We start from the raw sequence: 23,376 nt of genomic DNA, 5'->3' as shown, positions 1-23,376 counted from the left end.
GCTCTCCCTACCTTCTCTCTCAGACACTGTGACCTCCCATGGTAATTAGAGACTGAACACTCCCAATGCTCAGGTTGCCTCCCAGGCCTTTCTTTCTTTATATATTTTATTTATTTATTTATTTATTTATTTATTTATTTATTATGTATACAATGCTCTGCATGTACACCTGCAGGCCAGAAGAGGACATTAGATCACATTATAGATGGTTGTGAGTCACCATGTGGTTGCTGGGAATTGAACTCAGGACCTCTGGAAGACCAGTCAGTGCTCTTAACCTCTGAGCCATCTCTCCAGCCCCTCCCAGGCCTTTCTAACGATAACACTCACTGTTGCGTCATCGCTCTTTGCTAACTACACCATCCCTCATTCTCCCTGACATCAGCAGCCTGCTCCTTCACCTGTGCAGCCCATGGCTTGGCACACAGTAGGCTCTACAACATGTGCTGAACGGGTGGCCTCTGGCGCTGGGCCTGTAGGAGTTCACAAAGCAAGAACCCAGGCTCAGCCCAGTGCGTGCCCAAGGACAAGGCCATTAAGAAGTTCGTCATCCAGAACATTGTAGAGGACGCTGCTGTCAGGGACATCTCCGAAGCCAGCGTCTTTGACGCTTATGTGCTGCCCAAGCTCTCCGTCAAGCTGCATTACTGCGTGAGCTGTGCCATTCACAGCAAGGTGGTCAGGAACCGATCCTGTGAGGCCCGGAAGGACCGAACACCCCCACCTCGTTTTAGACCTGCTGGTGCTGCACCACGACCTCCACCAAAGCCCATGTAAAGACAGGACAGAAGAAAAAATACGTTGGACAAATAAAATGGGAGTTATACTTAAAAAAAAAAAAAAAAAAGAACCCAGGCTCAAAAGAGGGCTGGTTCCGGCAGAGCCCCAACGGGTAGGATGAAAGTGGTCCCCTGGCCTGTGGCAACTCCTGATGCTCTCACCTTAGCGTCACCAAAGCTGGGACAATACATGCACACCACACCCAGCTCTCCAGGGCCCACTTCATAGATAAAGTAGGATGCCACCCAGCTAGGAACAAAACCTATGAGGCTGGGACCGAGGACAGTGCCGAGTGAGCTCTCCTCCGGCACGCACGAGACCCCAGGGTTGGTCCCCAGTACCACAGCAATCCGAGGCTTCAGAGAGGATGAGTGAGGAGAGCGGCTCCCCCCACACCCACTCACCTGTGTCTTCCTCTTCTTGCCTGCTGGGGTTCAAAGCCATGACCTGTACTGTGAGAGAGTTTCGGGACACGGTGCCACCACTGCGCCCGGGAGGCCACACCTTATGAGTCTGCATATGCTTCTTGACATTAGACTTCTGGGCGAAGGCGCGGCCACATGCAATGCACTGGAACGGCTTCTCCCCTGTGTGGCTGCAGGGACAAGGCCAGTCAGCATCCCTGCGCAGAAACAGGGACATGGCCTCCACCCAGGCACCCACGGCCACCAGGAGGGCCCAGAGATGCCGCTGGCTCTCATTCTGACACCAAGAGTACCTGTTCTCCCACGGTGGCACATAGACCACAAGCAGAAAGACCTGGGCTCCTGAGCTGCTCGGTCATCAGACCGTCTCCTTGGCCACCTCACATCTGAGGTGACAGATTTCCCAACTGTTAAAGCATTAGAGCAGGAAACGTGTGTGTGTGTGTGTGTATGTGTGTGTGTGTGTGTGTGTGTGAGTGTGTGTGTTTGTTCACAATGCACGTGAACGTGTCACAGCTTAGGCATGCATGTGCCACAGTGCAGTGTGTTTGTTCACAATGCACGTGAACGTGTCACAGCTTAGGCATGCATGTGCCACAGTGCAGTGTGTTTGTTCACAATGCACGTGAACGTGTCACAGCTTAGGCATGCATGTGCCACAGTGCAGTGTGTTTGTTCACAATGCACGTGAACGTGTCACAGCTTAGGCATGCATGTGCCACAGTGCAGTGTGTTTGTTCACAATGCACGTGAACGTGTCACAGCTTAGGCATGCATGTGCCACAGTGCAGTGTGTTTGTTCACAATGCACGTGAACGTGTCACAGCTTAGGCATGCATGTGCCACAGTGCAGTGTGTTTGTTCACAATGCACGTGAACGTGTCACAGCTTAGGCATGCATGTGCCACAGTGCAGTGTGTTTGTTCACAATGCACGTGAACGTGTCACAGCTTAGGCATGCATGTGCCACAGTGCAGTGTGTTTGTTCACAATGCACGTGAACGTGTCACAGCTTAGGCATGCATGTGCCACAGTGCAGTGTGTTTGTTCACAATGCACGTGAACGTGTCACAGCTTAGGCATGCATGTGCCACAGTGCAGTGTGTTTGTTCACAATGCACGTGAACGTGTCACAGCTTAGGCATGCATGTGCCACAGTGCAGTGTGTTTGTTCACAATGCACGTGAACGTGTCACAGCTTAGGCATGCATGTGCCACAGTGCAGTGTGTTTGTTCACAATGCACGTGAACGTGTCACAGCTTAGGCATGCATGTGCCACAGTGCAGTGTGTTTGTTCACAATGCACGTGAACGTGTCACAGCTTAGGCATGCATGTGCCACAGTGCAGTGTGTTTGTTCACAATGCACGTGAACGTGTCACAGCTTAGGCATGCATGTGCCACAGTGCAGTGTGTTTGTTCACAATGCACGTGAACATGTCACAGCTTAGGCATGCATGTGCCACAGTGCAGTGTGTTTGTTCACAATGCACGTGAACGTGTCACAGCTTAGGCATGCATGTGCCACAGTGCAGTGTGTTTGTTCACAATGCACGTGAACGTGTCACAGCTTAGGCATGCATGTGCCACAGTGCAGTGTGTTTGTTCACAATGCACGTGAACGTGTCACAGCTTAGGCATGCATGTGCCACAGTGCAGTGTGTTTGTTCACAATGCACGTGAACGTGTCACAGCTTAGGCATGCATGTGCCACAGTGCAGTGTGTTTGTTCACAATGCACGTGAACGTGTCACAGCTTAGGCATGCATGTGCCACAGTGCAGTGTGTTTGTTCACAATGCACGTGAACGTGTCACAGCTTAGGCATGCATGTGCCACAGTGCCACAGCACATATATGGAGGTCAAAGAACATCTAGTGAGGAGAGTTCTCTCTTTCTACCATGTAGATCCCCAGAGACTGAAGCCAGGTCGTTGGCCTTAGCAGCAAATCCCTTTACCTACTTAGCCATCCCCTGGCCCAAGTGCCGCCTCAACTCAGTGGCTGCTGGATTTGGTTTTTAGTTATTAATTAATTGGCATTTGTCCTTTTGGGGCTGTTTGTTTGTTTGTTTGTTTGTTTGTTTGTTTGTTTTGCCCTTACAGGAACTGGAGCCACAGGCCCCTGCACACTACTACTGTACACTAAGCCATATCCTCCAGCTTTGGGAGGAAATATCCTTTCTTTAAATTTATTTTTACTTTATTTTATGTGTATGGCTGTTTTGACTACATGCATGTCTGTGTACCACAAAGTGCCTGGTACCTACAGAGGTCGGAAGAGGGCACTGGATCATCTGGATGCAGAGTCACAGATGATTGAATGTGGGTGCTGGGAATTGAACCTGGGTCTTTTGGAAGAGCAGCCGATGGCCCTTAACCACTGAGCCATCTCTCCAGCCCCTCAAAATACTTTTGAAGTGAAATTCCCTATTGTTTATCATTGAGTATAGAATACCACTTTTTATGAATGCCTATGTACTGAAAATGCAGTAATAAAAAATGCAGTGATTATAAAAACAACGACATTTAAGATCCAAAGTGGCACCATGCAGTAAAGTAGATACCAGCTGTTTGGGATCAATAACATTTAGCTTCGTTACAGTGAAATTTAAAAGTTCTGTTTCTCGGGCTGGAGAGATGGCTCAGAGGTTAAGAGCACTAACTACTCTTCCAGAGGTCCTGAGTTCAAATCCCAGCAACCACATGGTGGCTCACAACCATCTATAATGTGATCTAATGGCTTCTTCTGGCCTGCAGGTGTACATGCAGGCAGATCACTATATACTTAATAAATAAAAAAAATCTTTAAAAAAAAATTCTGTTTCTTAGCCATGTTCTAACAGCCATGCAAGGTTAATACAACAAATTGGACATTTCCAACATTGCTGAATGTTCTCAATGATGTCCAGTTTGCACGCGCGCGTGTGTTTGAGTCAGGAATTCTCTATGTAGCCCAGGCTGTCCTGGAACTCTCTCTATAGACCAGGCTGGCCTCAAACTCATAGAGATCTGCCTGCCTCTGCCTCCTGAGTGCTGGGATTAAAGGCCTGCGCCACCACACTGGCTTTTGGAAACATTTCTGACTGCACAGCTATCGGAGGAGTGGTGTATCTACTATCAAAAGCTAAGAAGAGTTTTGAATATTCCACAAAGCATAGTCAGCATTCCTCCGCCCCAAGCCTGGGTCCCAATAGCACCAAGGCTGTGAGGCCCTGCTCTAGACAGAAGCAGTGCTCTGTGTGGCTGGAACCTTGGACTGGCCCTTGGTTCGCCCTCTCAGAAATGAGCAAGTCCACAGCAGAGGTTAAAGACAAGATTAGCCTCAAACTGAGACTTCCTCCATCGGCTCTTTAGGAACTGACACCGAAAAGGGAATCATCTCACGACGTCCTTCAGAATTTCCAACATCTGACCCCAGGTCCCCGTACATATCAGTGTATCCCATTGTGAGGAGGCTGAGCCTGCTCACCAGTTCACAGAGGGGCTCTGCATCCTTCTATTGTGTAATAGCCCCTGGACTATTACCTGGACTCGCTGTGTAGACCAGGCTGGCCTCGAACTCACAGAGAGCTGCCTGCCTCCACCTCCCGAGTGCTGGGATTAAAGGTGTGTTCCAGGAGTGAGCTATCTTGGCAAAGCCAGCAGCCTGCACTGTGTGTGTGTGTGTGTGTGTGTGTGTGTGTGTGTAAAGCCTTCTGTTCAAGATGGGCAGCAGCACTGTATGTGTGTGTGCGCACACGTGTGTGTATGTGTATGCACATGTGTGTGTGTGTGTGTGTAAAGCCTTTCTCTGTTCCAGAGTACCCATCCACACAAACAGATCAATCTTCCTGTCTAAGTGAGTGTGCTTGGGCCCCTGGGTCTGAGAAGAATGCAGGGAGCCCTCCTCCTCCTCCGCACTGCAGGCTGGCAGACGGGCACAGGGTCTGAGAAGGGAGCCTCCCTTCCATGCAGGTGGCCCCTAGGTGGCTGTGCTGGGGCCACCTGTCCCCAGGGCTACCTGCCCACTATGCTACCTTCGGATGTGTTGCTGGAGATCAAAGTTTTTGGTGAATGACTTGCCACAGTAGGAGCATTTGAGCTTCTGAGCCTTTGGCTTCCCTGCAGCTGAAAGGCAAACGGGGAAAGGATGATTAGGCTGCGGCCCAGCTGAGGGACCAGGGCCCAGCTCTGTCCACTTCTCCCCTGTACCTGGTGCCAGACGGCACACACCCTGGGACATCCCCGTCTATGTGTAGGCAATGTAAGAGGGAAAGGCCAAGCCTTGCTCTGGAGGGGAAGCCAGACAGAGCTCTCTCAAAGCCTTCCCCTGCTGCCTCATGATGAAATGTACCCTCTCTGCCATGACCCTCAGCGCTCCATGCCCTCTGCTCTGCCAAATTCCACACTCCTTCCATCCTGCGATGGACTCCTTGCTAAACCTGATGCCCTCAAGCATGGTCTCACCTCAGGACTTTGGTTTTTGTTGTTGTTTTTGTTTTTCCAGACAGGGTTTCTCTGTATAGCCTTGGCTATCCTAGACTCACTTTCTAGACCAGGCTGGTCTCGAACTCACAGAGATCCACCTGCTTCTGCCTCCCGAGTGCACCACCACGCCTGGCCATCTGAGGACTTTGTACCTGCTGGTTCCCTTGCCTGGACAGCTTGCCCCTCAGATACCTGCGTGGCCACTTCCTTCCCTCCAGAAAGGTGGGTGTGCCTTTACTAGTCTGTCCCAAACATAGTACCGAGTAATCACTGCAACTGACTGACCGCAGAAGAGATCCTGGACCAAGACCTAAATCTCCAGTGGGTGATGTGCAGATGTTAGCGTGTATTTGTGGAAAGAAAGGAAAAAGGAGGAGGTTGAAAGAGAAGATCTTAAAAAGTTTCCCAGTTCCGTTCCCCACTACACCTACCCCCTGGTTCTGACACTGCCCTGACTCCGCACTTTGCATCCTTAAGAGAGGGAAGACCCACACCTGTAATCCCAGCACTTGGGAGGCAGAGGCAGGCGGATCACTGTGAGTTCGAGGACAGCCAAGGCTACACAGAGAAACCCTGTCTCAAAACAAAAACAAAAACAAAGGGGGGAGACCACAACCTGTGTTCAAAACCACCACGTTTGCCTCTGTCTTCAAATATCCCCGGAGTCAAAGGATCAGCAGGGCTCCTGGCTGAGACAAGTGTCACGGCCACGCATGGCTACATGACTACATTTGCAGAAAGTGTCACACAGAACTTCCGAAAGCTGGGAGTTACCCCTCTACCCTTCTCTTCCTCCTCTCTCTTACTGTCTGGAATATGAAACTGATGATTGGCATTTCAGCAACCACCTTAGGTGACAAGGCACCCTGATAAATGAAACCATGCTTGAGGGGCAGAGAAACAGAACAACAGAAGTAGCATGGCTGCTTGGTGACGGTGCCACAGACATCCCAGATTTCCTGCTCCTGGCCTAAGGAAAGAAAGCCTTACCGTTCTGAAGTCACTGCCATTTCAACATGTCCAGTACATGCCACCAAATTCAACCCCACCCATTTTAACAGCAAAACCCAGAACCAAGCAGCCTGTAGGGAGGCCAGTGCCAAGGAGAGATGCCCGGGGAGGGCGAGTGGCCAACCTTCTGCAAGTCCACTGGCACCTTTAGCACGTCTGGTCTTCAGCGTTGGTGGAGAGTCAAAAGTGGCCACTGTGCTCCCAGTTGCACTGGTCATGGGGGCGGTGGAGCTGGGTCCTTTTGGTTTGAATTCCTGCTTGCCAGGGCTGTACACCGGGGGTGTGGGGTACACTGGAGCCTCCACACACTGGTTTGGCACCTAGAAGGACAGCACTGTGATGGGGGAGAGCCTTAGAAGGGACAGGATCGCTTCTGCTGCCATGAACCCTCACTGTGGCCCTCGCCGCTTTCAACCACTGCCATCCATTATTACCGAAGCTTACAGCTGGCTCACTCAGGCCAGTTACTCCCAAGACCCCTTAGAACGTCAGGGAGTGATCCAGAAAGATGTCCCAGTGGATAAAGGCCTTTGCTGCCAAGAGTCATGACCGGAGTTCAACTTCCAGAACCCACAGGGTAGGAGAGAATGGTCTCTCACAAGCCGTCTTCTGACTTCCACATATACCCTAACCCCTGGTCTACTAAGTAAGATGGGGAGGGTGTGTGTGTCAGGTTTAAAGCCAGGTTTTGCTACTTGGCCTTAAGTGGCCCTCATGCAGAGTGCACGTTCCATCCATGGGCTGCACGTTTTGATTACAGCCCTCCTCTCCCCGACACAGGCACTCACGAGAAGAGGGTTTGGGTCTGCCTTTGTTCCCCTTAGCACAGTTCCCCGGATCACCCACCACACCTCTGGCTCTGCTTACCTCCAGGGGTGGGTAGGGCTGCATCCCCAGCGCCTGGATCTCCACAGTTCCGCTTCCCGCCATGGGAGCGGCAGCGCTGTACACCTCCACCACACCATTCCCAACAGGGTTGGAGCGCCCAGAAGGACCCAGGGTCTGGGGTGGGGGAGGAGGAGGCTGGGGAGGTGGGGGTAGGGGTGGAGGGGGTGGAGGAGGGGGTGGAGGCTGGGTGAGGTAGTTGGGCACAGGATGCATGTTCAAGCTGTTCTGCAATCAGAAGAGAAAAATGGCAGCACTGAAGTAGTGCCCCATTCGTCAGCCTGAAAGGCTTTGGCTACCATGTGGAGAGGACAGTAACTCACTGGGAAGCTCAGAAGACAGGACTGAGACAGGGAAAGAAACAAAGACCTGAGACGACTTCAAGGGACATCAGCTTGGAGCTACGATCCCCTTTCTCTATGAAGGTTGGCCAAGCTAGCCTGCCTTGGGCACACACATGCCAACAGCAGAGGCCAAACAGGGCCACTGCAAACCAACAAACAAAACAAAAAGACTTTTTTTGTTTTTTTTGTTTTTTTGGTTTTTGGTTTGGTTTGGTTTTCTTGAGACAGGGTTTCTCTGTGTAGCCTTGGCTGTCCTGGACTCACTTTGTAGACCAGGCTGGCCTCGAACTCACAGCGATCCCCCTGCCTCTGCCTCCCCAGTGCTGGGATTAGCCTGGCACAAAAAGATCTTAAAGCAGGGCTGGCTTCTTCATTGTCTCCCAGGACACTGACCACACAGCAGCTGCTTCTTCCCTTCTGGGAGCCTGAAATCTGCTCTTGGTGGCTGGCCACCTATATGCACTGGAAAACCTCAGGGAGCCACTGTATTTTCTGGTTTGTTTTTTTTTTTTTCCGAATGGGCCAAGAATAAAAACAGGACTCAAGGGCTGGAGAGAAGGCTCAGAGATTAAGAGTATTGGTTGTTCTTCCAGAGGTCCTGAGTTCAATTCCCAGCAACCACATGGTGGCTCACAGCCATCTATAGTGAGATCTGGTGTCCTCTTCTAGCAGGCATGTGTTCATGCAGGCAGAACACTGTATACAAAATAAATAAACAAATCTTTAAAAAGCAACAACAATAAAAAAAGCAGGACTCAAAATAACTGGAAGGTGGTTGTCAAGGCTCCATTGCTCAGCAGTGCTGGCCAGAGAAGGCAGATCATCTCTTCCATGTAGGGGAGCTGGGGCTAAGGCCATTTTCCTCTACAATATTCTGATTTCACCGGAGTTAGTTTTGGGGTGTGGAGTTAAAGTCTTGAGAAATGTACAAGGCCCTGGCATCAGTCTCCAGCATTGCAAGAAGAAAAACTTGGACCCCATGAGAAGCCCCTAGCTCCTTACCTGCACAGGTGGGGGCCCTTGAGGCATTGGTTGGTCCAGGGATGTAAAGGCTGACATGGCAGACATGAGCACATCATCGCTCACCAAGATGTTCCCTTGCACCAGGGTCTGGATCAGTGGGGATGGGGGCACTGTGATGTATGTGGAGATCTGAGCAAGAGAAGGAAGGCATGTCTGAGGCTCTATGAGGAAGCTGAGAGGTGATGGGAAAGACCTAAATTCACCTGGCGCTGGTGGCGCACGTCTTTAAGCCCAGCACTGGGGAGGCAGTGGCAGGTCAAACTCTGGGTTCAAGACCAGCCTGGTCTACAGAGTGAGTTCCAGGATAGCCAAGGCTACACAGAGAAACACTGTCTCAGGAAAAATAAAAAATAAAAATAAAAAGACCTAAGTTCAAACCACACATAGGGGTCTACACCCAAAATTCTAACACTTGGGAGGCCTGAGGATTTCTGGGAGTTTGAGGCCAACTTGTTACACAGTAGGTTTTTGACCTGCCTGTGCTACAGAGGAAGTTTCTGTATCAAAAACAAAAGCAAGGGGCTGGAGAGACGGCTCAGAGGTTAAGAGCACAGACTGCTCCTCCAGAGGTCCTGAGTTCAATTCCCAGCAACCACATGGTGGCTCACAGCCATCTATAATGAGATCCTGCACCCTCTTCTGGCAAGCAGAATACTGTATACACCATAGAAAATAAACACATAAATATTTTAAAAAAAAAAACAAAAACAAAAACAAAAGCAAGGGGCTGTAGAGATGGCTCAACAGTTAAGGGCACTGGCTGCTTTTGCAAAGGACCCAGGTTCAGTTCTCAGCACCCACATGATGGTTCCCAAATATCTGTGACTCCAGCTCCAGGGGGTCTGATGCCCTGTCCTGATCTCCAAGGGCATCAAGCATGCATACATACATGCAGGCAAAACACTCACATATAAAATGAATAAATCTAAAACACACACACACACACACACACACACACACACACACACACACACACACACACACACGCGCGCGCGCGCGCGCCAGGTTCTGGAGTCATTCCATTCTGTCGCTCCCTGTCACTTGACTCTTGGTGACCATTCCACATCTCTGAGCCTCCAATTAGCCATCTGCCAATGAGGAGGGGTCGCCTCTCTCAGAAAGGCACGGACTTTTGTTCTGGCAATCACACTCCTGGCATCCGTTGTGGGGAGCACTCCCAGCCTCCACGGAGCGTCCCGCAGGGATAAAGGGTTGTCAGTCTAGGTCTCGCTCCTCAAGACTCTCCAGCGGCTCCTACATCTACGTAAAAGCCCGCAGGGACCACACGACCTGATCCTCCCCTGACTCAGCCCAGTCACGCTACCATCCTGGTAGCCCCTGGGACACCTGGGTACACTTCTACCTCAGGGCCTTTGCACCTGCTGGCACTGGAATACTTTCTATATACGTACACCGTATCCTCTCACTTTTCAGGGTGGTGGTGGTGGTTTCGAGAACACGGCTTCTCTGCGTAGCCTTGGCTGTCCTGGACTCGCTCTGCAGACATTCTCTCACTTTTGTTTGTTTTTGTTTGTTTTTTCAAGACAGGGTTTCTCTTGTAGTCCTGGCTGGCTTGGACTTTGTAGACCAGGTTGGTCTCGAACTCACAGAGATCCGCCTGCCTCTACCTCCCAAGTGCTGGGATTAAAGGCGTGTGCCACCGTGCTCGGCTTCTCTCACTTCTTAAATGCCATTTCTTCAAAGTTCTACCCTAAATAGCATATATAACACAATATGGCAAAATCTCCCACCCATTTCAGCATTTAATAGACAGAGAAAGGCATAACTGATTTATTTAAAAATTTAATTTTGGAAGCTCAAGGACAATTTAATAGTGTTTAAAAGAAAAACACTCAGGGCAAGCAAAGTGTAAATTTCAGCCATTGAATACATTTCCTCTTTGGAGGAAAGAAGAGGAAAACAAAGGAAACACACTACTTAAGTCAGCACAGAGATCCGACACAGGGCAAACAAGCAGCCGCCCAGTGGGGAAGCAAGCAAGAATAAGGAACCCCCAAAGTGTTGGGGCCTCAGGTGTTAGGGAAAGCACACTTAGAAAAGAGTTTGAATGAAATAAAAATCTGAATGATTTACAAAAGTGGCCAGACTTAGGAAAATACATTACTGCCACCTGGAAAGATGTAGCCCAGGGTGGCCTTGGACTCTTGACCCTCCTGCCCCAGACTCCCCGTGTTAGGATTACAGGTATACACCACTATGCCCAGCAAAACATGTCTGTCTTCATGCACTGTGTCCAACACGATACCCGTAGATACTTCACCTGTTCTGCCCTCCAAGACTCAGTGCAGTGTGTGGAAAGAGCTGCTGAAGGAATCACCGAGCAAAGCAATGAATGACTACCTGGCGGTTGGCAGGAGGCGGGACCTGCTGGACGGCGGCAGGTGCTGCAGAGGGCGTGTAGATGCTGTTGGCAGCCAGTGAGACTGTGGCCAGGGCGGGGGCATTTCCCTGGCACTGTTCACGTTTATGGGTCATAAAGGCCGGCAGTGAGTTGAACTGCTTTTTACACTTCCCGCAGAGAAAGATGTCCTCGTCATCTGGGGTCAGGCCAGGAGTTGAAGAGGCCATGCATGGAGTAATGAAAACAGCACGAATGAGTCAGGGGGAAATCACAGCAAAGAACTGGAGATCACAACAGGCCTCAGAGCCTCAAGTCCGAAGACACTGATGACTTGCTATATGGGGTCAAGCAGAAACGATGTGCTTCCTAGGAATGTTCAGGAAGAGCCAGCCATGTGCAGCCAGGTATCACATAATTTGAAATATGGAAACAGTGCAGTGACTTCACTTCCAAGTGGAGAAATACAGACTCTATTCTGACAGAATTGACCCATCAGTCTCCAGCCACTTCCTCAGGCCTCTGCATCCACTATTCCCCCACCTGGGTGCGTCTCAGAGTAACTTATTCTGCAAGGCTCAAAGTCGTCTTTACTTATTTGTATTTTGGGGTTTTTTGTTTTGTTTTGTTTTGTCTTAGTTTTGACAGGGTTTCTCTGTGTAGCCTTGGCTTTGTAGACCAGGCTGGCCTCGAACTCACAAAGATCCGCCTGCCTCTGCCTCTCCAGTGCCACCATGCCCAGCACACTGAGCCATCTTACTGACCTCGGAATCTTCCATTTCCTATATACGGCAATAACTAAGGCCAAGTCCTGAGTACTCTCACAAGTTTCTTTTTTTTTTTTTTTTTTTTTGGTTTTTCGAGACAGGGTTTCTCTGTGTAGCCTTGGCCATCCTGGATTCACTTTGTAGACCAGGCTGGCCTTGAACTCACAGCGATCCGCCTGCCTCTGCCTCCTGTCTCACAAGTTTCTTATGAGGTAGGTAGGATAATTATCCCCATCCTACAAATGTTGAAACTGAGGCTAAGCACACCTTTAATCCTAGCACTCGGGAGGCAGAGGCAGAAGGATCGCTGTGAGTTCGAGGCCAGCCTGGTCTACAAAGTGAGCCAGACCCTGTTTCGAAAAACTAAAAAAAAGAAAAAGAAAAAGAAAAAGAAACTGAGGCTAAGCTGCCTACCTAGGATAAACTAAGAACTATGGGAATAAGAACTTAAACCTTAGCCTGGCGTGGTGGCGCACGCCTTTAATCCCAGCACTCGGGAGGCAGAGGCAGGCGGATCACTGTGAGTTCGAGGCCAGCCTGGACTACAAAGCGAGTCCAGGGCAGCCAAGGCTACACAGAGAGACCCTGTCTCGAAAAAACCAAAAAAAAAAAAAAAAAAAAAAAAAAAAAAAAAGAACTTAAACCTTACCAAGAGGTAAGTTCAAGGCTAGCCTCATCTACATACCAAGGCCAGACACAAGTACCTGGTGAGAACCTGTGTTGCCGTTATCATCATCATCATTTATTGTAATGATATTTTATTATTATTTGCACCCAGGTATAATTTCTATGTGCCTAGACTGATTCCTAGATACTCAGAAATGTTTGTAAGCAGCAGTATGTGGACCAGGAATTTAAGGCCATCATCTTTTTTTTAAATATTTATTTATTTATTATTATGTAAAGTGCTCTGCCTACACGTACACCTGAGGTTCAGAAGAGGGGCATCAGATCACATTATAGATGGTTGTGAGCCACCATGTGCTTGCTGGGAATTGAACTCAGGACCTCTGGAAGAGCAGACAGTGCTCTTAACCGCTAAGCCATCTCTCGAGCTCTAAGGGTATCATCTTTAAATAGCGGGTTTGAAGACAGCCTAGGTTTTATGAAACTTGTTCTCGAAAAAAAATTTTTTTAAGTTACAAATAAATGAATAAAGACTTACATGAGGACTTCTGGAGAAGTCCTGCCTCTTTAGGTGTCTGACACATAAACTGGAAAGAACTATGTTCTCTCTTTATAAAAGGGAAGCTGAGGCATGTCTTCCAGAGCACAGGGCGCAAGCATCAGGGCTCCTGGACACTCTAAACGATGGTGCCAGAGAGCAACATTCTCTAAGCAGGACAGGGAAAGGCATGACCCGGAAGGTGCAGGCAGGAGAAAGGGAGAGGATACAGACACCAGAGGACAGTCTGGGGCCACAAAGGCAGCTGCCTCCCATGCCCCACAAACCTCACACGCTCTGCAGGAAGAGGCAGTTGGCCTCTAGTGACAGGGCAGATACTCACCTAGTGGCTGGATGGCAGGTGGTGCACTGACACTTTGTCCGGTGGGATCAGGCACTGGCCCTTGGCCATCCAGCAATGATTGGACGGCCAGAACAGTCTGATTGTCCATTCCTGAAACAGGAAATGCAGGCGGTGAGGAAGTGGGCCCAGCTTCCACTCTAATTTCACTTTCACAAGCCAGATCTGCCACAAACAACCCAGGATGGGTTCTCTCTACTTCACTGCAACAGATTCCAAGACGTGAGCCTGTGAAGGAACGCCATGATGAAGGCAGCTCTTATAAAGGACCACATTTAACTGGGGCTGGCTCACAGTTTCAGAGGGTTAGTTCATTCTCATCATGGCGGGAAGCATGGCAGCACGCAGGCAGACATGGTGCTGGGGAAGGAGCTGAGAGTCAGCAGACACTGGGCATGGCTTGAGCATAGGGGGACCTCAAAGCCCACCCCGACAGTGACACACTTCCTTCAACAAGGCCATACCTCCTAATAGTGTCTCTCCCTATGGGCCAAGCATTCATACACATGAGTCCCTGGCGGCCATACATAGTCCAACTACTACATATTGTTTAGACAGCACTAGAACAGCTAGGTGGGGCTAAATCAGTGCTTCTCAACCTTTCTAATGCTGTGACCCTTTAATACAGTTCCTAATGTTGTCGTGACCCCCCCAACCATAAAATTATTTTCAATGCTACTTCATAACTGTAATTTTGTTGCTGTTATGAATCATAATATGTTTTCCAATAGGCTTAGGCAACCCTTGTGAAAGGATCAGTTGACCGACAAAGGGGTAGAAAGATTCTGTCTTAAAAAAAAGAAAAAGCTTTTAAATGAACGCTTTGGGCTGGAGAGATGGCTCAGAGGCTAAGAGCACTGGCTGCTCTTCCAGAGGTCCTGAGTTCAATTCTCAACAGCCACATGGTGGCTCACAACCATCTATAAATCTTTTTTTTTTTTTTTTTTTAAATCTTAAAATGAAAGCTTTTTGCTGGGCAGTGGTAGCAAATGTCATTAATCCCAGCAATCAGGAGGAAGAAGCAGGCAGATCTCTGTGAGTTCAAGGCCAGCCTGGTCTACAGAGTGACTCCAAAACAGCCAGGGCTACACAGAGAAACCCTGCTCGAAAACTAAAAAACCGAACCAAACCAAAAAGAGAAAAGAAGAAGCTTCTAGAGAGATCACCTGCCTGCTCTTTTTTTTTTTTTTTTTATAAATAGGACCTCACCCTAATAGCTCAAGCTGGCTTTGAACTCATTATGATCAGATAAATTGGTCTTGAGTTCATCATCATGATCCTCCTGCCTCAGCTTCCAAGTATTGGAATTAGAGGCGTGGCATCTCCACAACCAGTTTTATGTGGTGTCTGTGACTGAGCCCAGGTGATTGGTGCGTGCTAGGCAGGCATTCTACCAACTGAGCTGTATCCTCCAAGCAAGAGATTTATTTGCACCCCAGTTCCTGTGGAGATCAGAGAACAACTCTTATGAAGTTAGTTCTCTTTTTACCTTCATGTGGGATCCAGAGATCCAGCTCAGACCCTAAGGGTGGCAAGGACCTTTACCCGCGGAGCGTCTTGCTAGCCCCCAAGATGTCTTAAGAGCTGCCTTATGCACAGTGCCCTTCTTTTTTTTTTTTTAATTAAGATTTATTTATTTTATTTATTGTATATGAGTGCTTTATCTATAGAAGAGGGCACCAGATCTCATTATAGATGTTTGTGAGTCACCATGTGGTTGCTGGGAATTGAACTCAGGACTTCTGGAAGAGCAGGCAGCGCTCTTAACCACTGAGCTATCTCTCCAGCCCCACAGTGCCCTTCTTAACCTGTCCTTACTCTGCTTCCTAGAGCACGGGCCCGGAAGTCCACACACCTTTCCTGGTCCTGAACATAAGCTCTAAGGATTAGGACAAAAGAGTTGGAATAGGGAGCTAAGAGCATGTCCCGCTGGCAGGGCACATGTTTAGCATGGACAAAGGTACAACGCCTACCTACCCTGTAGTGGACGTACACATGTTTGTGTTTTGATCCCAAGTATGGGATGTGAAACAGATTTGTGTGAGGGTGTGCTGTGTTTCTCCGCTGGAAATAAGACTTTTGAGAGAACACATGGTGCTTGTCCACTAGAAGAGGAACTGCCTTTTTCGGGGGCTTGGTCTTTGGCAACTGATAGACATCCGAGGATGTACTCTGAGAGGGGATAGATATTCATGAGCCCCAAAACAAGAGGTTTGGCTTTTTTGGCTTTTTGGTCTTGGCATAATTTCCTTTTGTTGGCTGTTCATCACTCCACTTCAAGAGACTCCTAGAGAGAACCACTCCAGAAAACACTTGGAGGCTCCGGCTGCTGCTCTGCGTTCCAGCTGCTGCAGTTGCGGTCACCTTTGCTGAATTGCTGGTTTGCTGTTTAACGGGTCTGCTGGAATCCTGCCGGCTACGCCAGTGTAATCGCTCCAAGGAACTGAGTCTAGAAAGGTCTATTTCTCCTGTTCCCATTAACCTTTCTCTCCTATCTAGGCCAGGTGGGTTGGAAGGGAGCTATAACAATTAAAGAACCTCCCAATAAAGTAGGTTTGAAAAAAATCAAAGCCTACACTACCCTATCCTGAAAAAAAAAAAAGTGAGAATTCTTTTGAGTCTGTGTGAAGTTTGCACACAGTCAAATCACAGCCCAGACCACCCTCTTCTGTACTTTCTTTCTTAAGATTTATTTATTTATTATTATGTATATACCTGCAGGCCAGAAGAGGGCATCAGGTCATATTATAAATGGTTATGAGCAACCTTGTGGTTTCTGGGAATTGAACTCAGGACCTCTGGAGGAGCAGTCAGTGCCCTTAACCTTTGGGCCATCTCTCCAGTCCCTCTGTACTTTCTTTAATAAACAAACAATTCTGTAGTTCTTGGAGCCATTGCTGGACCCCAAATCACATAGCCTTTGGAAAGCCCATTACTTGTCCTCTCACCCACACCCCACACCCCTCAAGTCTCCTTGCATTCTTTGCCTTCATCTCTGTCCCTTCAACATCAAATATCTGCTGTTGAATCTTCAAAGTATCTGCCCTTGCCCACCATCTTCTTGCTTATCTTCCAAACTTAGACCGCCTAACAGTGTCAGACACACCATGCCCCTCCCCATCCCTGGCTCCAGCCCCACCCTTTATGGTTCTCTTCCACTTTGCTAGGGGTCCTTCTTTACAGTCTCCTCCTACCCGCCCGCAAACGCAGCTGCTTTGAGTTCTCTCCGTCTGGATTTGGAGGGAGTCCTTCTATTTGGATTTCGCCCCCTACAATGTCCACAGTGGACTTATTCCCCCTGATCTAGTTCTCTAGCTCAGGAGGCACAGACCTGAGGTCCACGCTTTCCTGAACTGCTTCTGTTAGGTTTTGTATGGAGTCAGGTAGTTCAGGAGGACACTGAGATGAAAGCTAAGTAGTTGTATTATTATTATTATTATTATTATTATTATTATTATTATTATTATTATTATTATTATTATTACTACTACTACTACTATATTAGGCTTTTCTTTTTTATATATATTTATTTATTTATTATGTATATAGTATTCTGCCTGCATGTACACCTGCAGGCCAGAAGAGGGAACCAGATCTCATTGTGGATGGTTATGAGCCACCATGTGGTTGCTGGGAATTGAACTCAGGACCTCTGGAAGAGCAATCAGTGCTCTTAACCGCTGAGCCATCTCTCCAGCCCCTATCTTAGGTTTTTCAAAACAGGGTTTCTCTGTGTAACAGCCCTGGCTGTCCTAGACTTGCTTTGTAGACCAGGCTGGCCTCAAACTCACAGAGATCCACCTGCCTCTGCCTCCCAGGTGCTGGGATTAAAGGCGTGCGCCACCATCGCCCAGCAATTAGAAGAGTTATTAAAGCCATGGACAGACAGAGGGACAACTAGATAGTGGGGGCTCTGAGGAGACTCCAGGCACAGACAGCAAGTGTCCTTTCTGAAGAGAAGCAGAGCCCATGCAGGCATCACATGGATCAGAAGTGGGTATGTTCTCATGCCTTTTGAGGATACGGGGAGGAGATTTACAGCAAGCGCCCAAGCCAGGCTCTTTGCTTCCCAAGTAGGAGTCAGGGAAGAGGATGGGGACTAGGATGTGCCTAGTGCCAAAACCTTAACATCAATACCCTTTGATTTTACCTCACTTCCCAACGGAGAAGTCCTGTCTGCAATGTCCCAGTACAGTGCCTATCAGCATCTGTGAGGGGAGAGCTGCTCTAAAGCATTGGCTAATTTTTTTTAACGTGTGTGTGTGTGTGTGTGTACTTGAGGAGGTGAGAGCAGTGTCAGTTCCTGGAAGCTGGATTTCTAGGTCCCCAAAAGCACCAAACTAGACCACTTCATAGGTAGAAGGCAGTTTATTGGGGCGGGAGGCAGACTCTGCTGGGCTGTGTCAGAAAGTAGAGAGCAGCAGCCTGGTGGGGAAGCAAGTGGATTAGGTAACAGTCCACAGGGTGAGGGTCCTTGAGCTGATGGAGGCTGTTTGGGTTAAATGGGAACTAGATGCACTTTGCCCCATCAGTTGACCATCAGAGGCAGAGACAGGAAGTAGTGGCTTTCCTGACAGAAACCTAAGGAATGCTGAGCTTATATTTCTGTTTCCCCAATAAGAATCTCCCTTTTAGCTGGGTGTGGTGGCGCACGCCTTTAATCCCAGCACTCGGGAGGCAGAGGCAGGCGGGTGGCTGTGAGTTCGAGGCCAGCCTGGTCTACAAAGTGAGTCCAGGATGGCCAAGGCTACACAGAGAAACCCTGTCTTGAAAACCAAAAAAAAAGCCGGGCGTGGTGGCGCACGCCTTTAATCCCAGCACTCGGGAGGCAGAGGCAGGCGGATCGCTGTGAGTTCGAGGCCAGCCTGGTCTACAAAGTGAGTCCAGGATGGCCAAGGCTACACAGAGAACCCTGTCTCGAAAAAACCAAAAAAAAAAAAAAAAAAAAAAGAAAAACCAAAAAAAAAAAAAAAGAATCTCCCTTTTAGAGGGAACAAAGTAGGAGTACAGAGAGAAATAAGGGTGGAGATTAGACCTGGGGAGAGAGAGCCAGGCGGGAGGACAGAGACAAGAGAAACTGAGGGCTGGGGCATCTCTGTGACAAGCTGGAGACCTAAGTCAGGATAGGCCTCCGGGAGGATATGAGGCGACTCTAGCTGAGACTCCTATTAGCAGGAGACATAGAGACTGAAGGGGCTGCCTTCTAACTAGACAAGACTCCTAGTGGAGGGAGCAGAGCGCCAACCCATCCACAAAAAACTTCGATCCAAAACTTACCCTGCCTACGAGATATGCAGGGATAAAGATAGAACACACAGAACAGAGACTGAGGGAATGTCCAACTAGTGCCTGGCTCAACCCAAGACCCAGCCCATGGAAGAGAGCCAGCCCCCGGTACTATTAAGGATACTGTGCTATGCTTGCAGACAGGGGCCTAGCAGAGTTGTCCTCTGATAGGCTCCACCCAGCAGCGGTTGGAAACACATGCTGAGACTCACAGCTAAACTTTGGGTGAAGTAGCTGGGTGTGGTGGCGCACGCCTGTAATCCCAGCACTCAGGAGGCAGAGGCGGGCGGATCGCTGTGAGTTCGAGGCCAGCCTGGTCGACATAGGCAGTCCAGGACAGCCAGGGCTACATAGAGAAACCCTGTCTCAAAAAAAAAAAGGGGTGGGGGGAGGGGCGAAGCATAGGGAGTCTAGTGGAAAAGTGGGGGGAAGGGTAAAAGGACCTAGAGGTGACAAGAGCTCTACAAGCAGACCAATAGAGCCACGCAGGGCCCAGAGGGGCTTGTGGAGTCTGAAGCACCACCAAGGGCCATGCATGGACGGGACCTAGGTCCTCTACATAGATGTAGCCAATGGGCAGCTCAGGCTTCGTGTGGACCCTCCCCCTGGCAGGAAGTGCCATAAGGGAAGAAGATGAGCTCAGTCCTGATGTGACTTGATGAGCTGGGGTGGGTGGGAAGGGAGGCTCCCCTTTTCTGAGGAGTAGGAGTGAGGGGAGAGAGGGTGGGACTGGGAGAAGGAGAGGGGGGTACAACTGGGATGTAACGTGAATAAATAAATTATTAATTTAAAAAGAATCTTTCTGTTTACCCAAAACCCTGACTATCATCTTATGATGCTGTCATCAACACTTTCATTTTGGGGCCTCCTTTGTGACCTATCAACAGGTAGTTGCTGCCTGATATAGGTGCTGAGAATCAAACTTAGGTCCTTTGCAAAAACAATACACATACTAGGGCGTGGTGGCGCACGCCTTTAATCCCAGCAGGTGGATCTCTGTGAGTTCGAGGCCAGCCTGGTCTATAAAGCGAGTCTAGGACAGCCAAGGCTACACAAAGAAACCCCGTCTCCAGAGGAAAAACCAAACAAAACAAAAGAACACACACTCTTAACTACTGACCTCTTCTCCCTAGCCCCACTGGCTACATTCTAACACTACATTTTTACCGTGATCTTATGTAAACCTATGTTTTTGTGCCTCGGTGCAAGTGCTCATAGAATTCCTTTTAAAGGATTCACTTATTTTTATTTTATATATATGAGTATTTTGCTTGCATAAATGCATGTGTAATAAGTAGAAGAGGGTGTGGGATCTCCTGGAACTGGTGTTATAAAAAAAAAAAAAAAATGGTCAGCCACCATGAGGATGCTATGAGCCTGTGAACCAGGGCTCTCCGGAAGTACTCTAAACCTCTGAGCCATGACTCTAGCCCCAGATTTTTTTTTTTTTTCTCTAGAAACGATTTCTCTGTATATATAGCCTTGGCTTTTGGCTGTCCTGGACTCACTCTGTAGACCAGGCTGGCCTCGAACTCACATCGATCTGCCTGCCTCTGTTTCCCGAGTGCTGGAACTAAAGGTGTGCAGCACCACGCCCAGCTTAGCCCCAGAAGTTTTACTCGTAACTGTAAAACTAGAACTAGCTGAGTGGAAGCTGGGGCTGTAAGTCACTTGAGCTTGCCCAGCATAAACAAAGGCCTGGGTTTGACCTGCTGTGCCACACACATGGGTCTTAGGCGTGCATGCCTTTTACTTCACTGCTCAGGAAGTGGAGGCTGGAGGCTCTGAAGTTAACAGTCATTCTTCACCATATAGTGAGTTCGAGGCTAGCCTGGGATACATGAGACCCTGTTTCAAAAAAGAGGAGGAGGGGGAAAAGGAGAGAGAGAGAGAGAGAGAGAGAGAGAGAGAGAGAGAGAGAGAGAGAAGGAGCAGTTTAGAGAGTCCTCAGGGGGTGAAAGGTTAAGCAAATGAAGCATCCATGCCGTGAATCTGTACAAGAAGAGCAGATACCAACACACACACACACACACACACACACACACACACACACACCCTAGATGCGAAGACAAGATGCTCTGATAGAACACTTACTTACAGAGTAATTGCCATAACAATGTTTCGTAGGTGAGGAGTCGGGGACGGTGGGAGGAGGGAGGAGTACAGAGAGCGGCTTGAAAAGGGCCACAGCTGGTGTGATGGAAGCCTTCTGAATTGACAGGAAGTGAGATTCAATTGTTTTGTTTGTTTGTTTTTGTTTTTCTAAGACAGGGTTTCTCTGTGTAGCCTTGACCGTCTTGGACTCACTTTGTAAACCAGGCTGGCCTCAAACTCAGAGACACTCCTGTCTCTGCCTCCCAAGTGCTGGGATTAAAGGCACCACCGCCTGGCTCAGAGCACACTCTTATCTCTGGGGGAAATTGGGTTCTTCGCAACACTCTGTATAGTTTCTTAGAACTTGAGGAGAAAATTTTTTTAAAAAACTTTTATTTTTGAAGATAAAATATTTAGTCCTGTGGGATGGCTCAGTGGGTAGAGGTATCTCGCAAGCTGAGTTAGTTTCTAGGACCTTCTGGCTCCTGCAAGTTGTCCTCTGACCTCCACATGCATGTTGCGACCTAAGTATGCACACACACATACCCATACATATAAATAAAGTAAAAAATAAAAGATACAGTCCCAAATTAAATGTACTAAAACCCATCCCTTTCTCTTCCTGTAACACCCAAAAGTACTGTAAGATCCTGCTGCAGGGTGTGGCTGGCACGCCCTGCCCTCTACCTAGGGGCGGGGCTTCTCTCCCAGAGACTCACTATAAAACCAGACATTTTCCGGTCCAGGGCCCTTTTGCCCTTTTGTCCCCTTTGTTGTCCTTGCCCTTGTCCTACCTCCCTGCCCTCTCTCCTGCCCCGCCCCCCAACACGCGTTCCCCCCTCTCCCCGTCCCACGCCACTTCCAACAACCCTCATCTATATAATTATAGCTTCATCGCCAATTGGCTGGTTCTGCTTCAGGGCATCAGGACGATACACTGTCCTTCCAGCTGGGGCCCCTGGTGCACCCTGACTCTTCCCTCGCCCCACAGCTTCTTTCCTGCCATTTCTAGACTTTTGGCAAATCTAACCTATTCTGCCTCTCAAGGGTTTCTGAAATCCACCCCTCCTATCTCCGCAGTTGCCTAGCCCAGCCCCTCTCTCCCCTCCCTGCTGCAGGCTCACCCCCTCCAATCCATTCCCCAGGAGCCAGGGTGAACTTTATAAAACATACATCAGCTGCTGTGGCTCCCCGATGAAAACCTTTCCTTAGCACCACGCTGATCCCAAGATAAAGTTCAGCAGTTTCATCAAATCAGCGGAGGTCTTTTCTCTAGCTGCTCCCCTACGCCGAACTGCGGAATCACGAGAAATCTTTTTCTCCCCAGGGTTCGCAAATGCGCCTTCCACCACCTGGTCCTTCGGGTTGGATCGACACGCACCTGCTGTTCTTCCCTCCCTCAGAAATGTTATTTATTTTGGTGCTGGGGACCTTCCAAGGCCAGTGAAGCTACACATATCTAATACACAAATGCATGCTTGTAGTAAACATTTCAGCAGCGCAATACCCCACTCTCCTCCAAAAGGGAACGCCGTGACCCTGACCGCTCAGATTCACAGCAACCCTGCTATTTTCTTCACCGAACGTAACAGCCTGGGTTTTCACTGTAGTGTTCTTTTTTGGGTCCTTGTTGTTTTATGGGTTTGTTTTGTTTTCTGTGGAATGATATTTTATTTATTTATTTATTTATTTATTTATTTATTGGTTTTTCGAGACAGGGTTTCTCTGTGTAGCCTTGGCCATCCTGGACTCACTTTGTAGACCAGGCTGGCCTCGAACTCACAGCGATCCGCCTGCCTCTGCCTCCCGAGTGCTGGGATTAAAGGCGTGCGCCACCACGCCCGGCTTATTTTTTATATTCTTGAGATGATAATTTGATTACAACATTCCTCCGTTCACTTTCCGTCCCTCTAAATTCTCCCATATAACCTCTCCACTTTCCTTCAAATTCATCACCTTTAAAAAAATTGTTATTGTATGCATTTAAGTATATGTATATACAAATATATTCCTAATCGCTTTTTAAAAGCCTCATAGTGCCAAAAGCTAGGCTCAAAGCCATATGTAGCTGAGCCTAACAAACTGCCGATTTTCCTGCGTGTCTCCACTTTCCAACCTCTGGGATTATGGGCATGCACTGCCACATGGGGCTGAGATTCCTTTGTTTTGTGTTTTGTTTGTTTGTTTTGTTGTTGTTGTTGTTGTTTAGATAGTTTCCCTATTTAACAGAATCCCTGGCTGTCCTGGACTTGCTTTGTAGACCAGGCTGGCCTCGAACTCACAGCGATCCGCCTGCCTCTGCCTCCAGAGTGCTGGGATTAAAGGCGTGATAACTACCTTCTTTTATTATTCTTTCCCACAATTTTGGGCGGCGGGGTGGGTGGGAGTAATGAGGGAGGATGAGGACAG

At 48.7% G+C, this 23,376-nt stretch overlaps 1 protein-coding gene across 1 annotated transcript in view; it reads right to left on the bottom strand.

The window, feature by feature from the left end:
• The window catches only part of Znf341 (zinc finger protein 341), a 35,374-nt gene extending 12,789 nt beyond the window's left edge, over positions 1-22,585 (bottom strand). Inside the window, exons 1-8 of the mRNA XM_051143561.1 lie at positions 22,141-22,585; positions 13,570-13,680; positions 11,297-11,493; positions 8,915-9,064; positions 7,551-7,796; positions 6,808-7,003; positions 5,222-5,312; positions 1,185-1,375 (exon numbers count right to left, since the gene is read on the bottom strand). Of these exons, the coding sequence (XP_050999518.1) occupies positions 1,185-1,375; positions 5,222-5,312; positions 6,808-7,003; positions 7,551-7,796; positions 8,915-9,064; positions 11,297-11,493; positions 13,570-13,678 (1,180 nt within the window). The 5' untranslated portion in view covers positions 13,679-13,680; positions 22,141-22,585. The remainder of the gene's footprint in view (positions 1-1,184; positions 1,376-5,221; positions 5,313-6,807; positions 7,004-7,550; positions 7,797-8,914; positions 9,065-11,296; positions 11,494-13,569; positions 13,681-22,140) is intronic.
• Positions 22,586-23,376: the final 791 nt, after the last annotated feature.

Source organism: Acomys russatus, chromosome 4 (assembly GCF_903995435.1).
Source record: "Acomys russatus chromosome 4, mAcoRus1.1, whole genome shotgun sequence".
NCBI lineage: Eukaryota > Metazoa > Chordata > Mammalia > Rodentia > Muridae > Acomys > Acomys russatus.
This window is presented reverse-complemented; position numbering and strand designations above follow the sequence as displayed.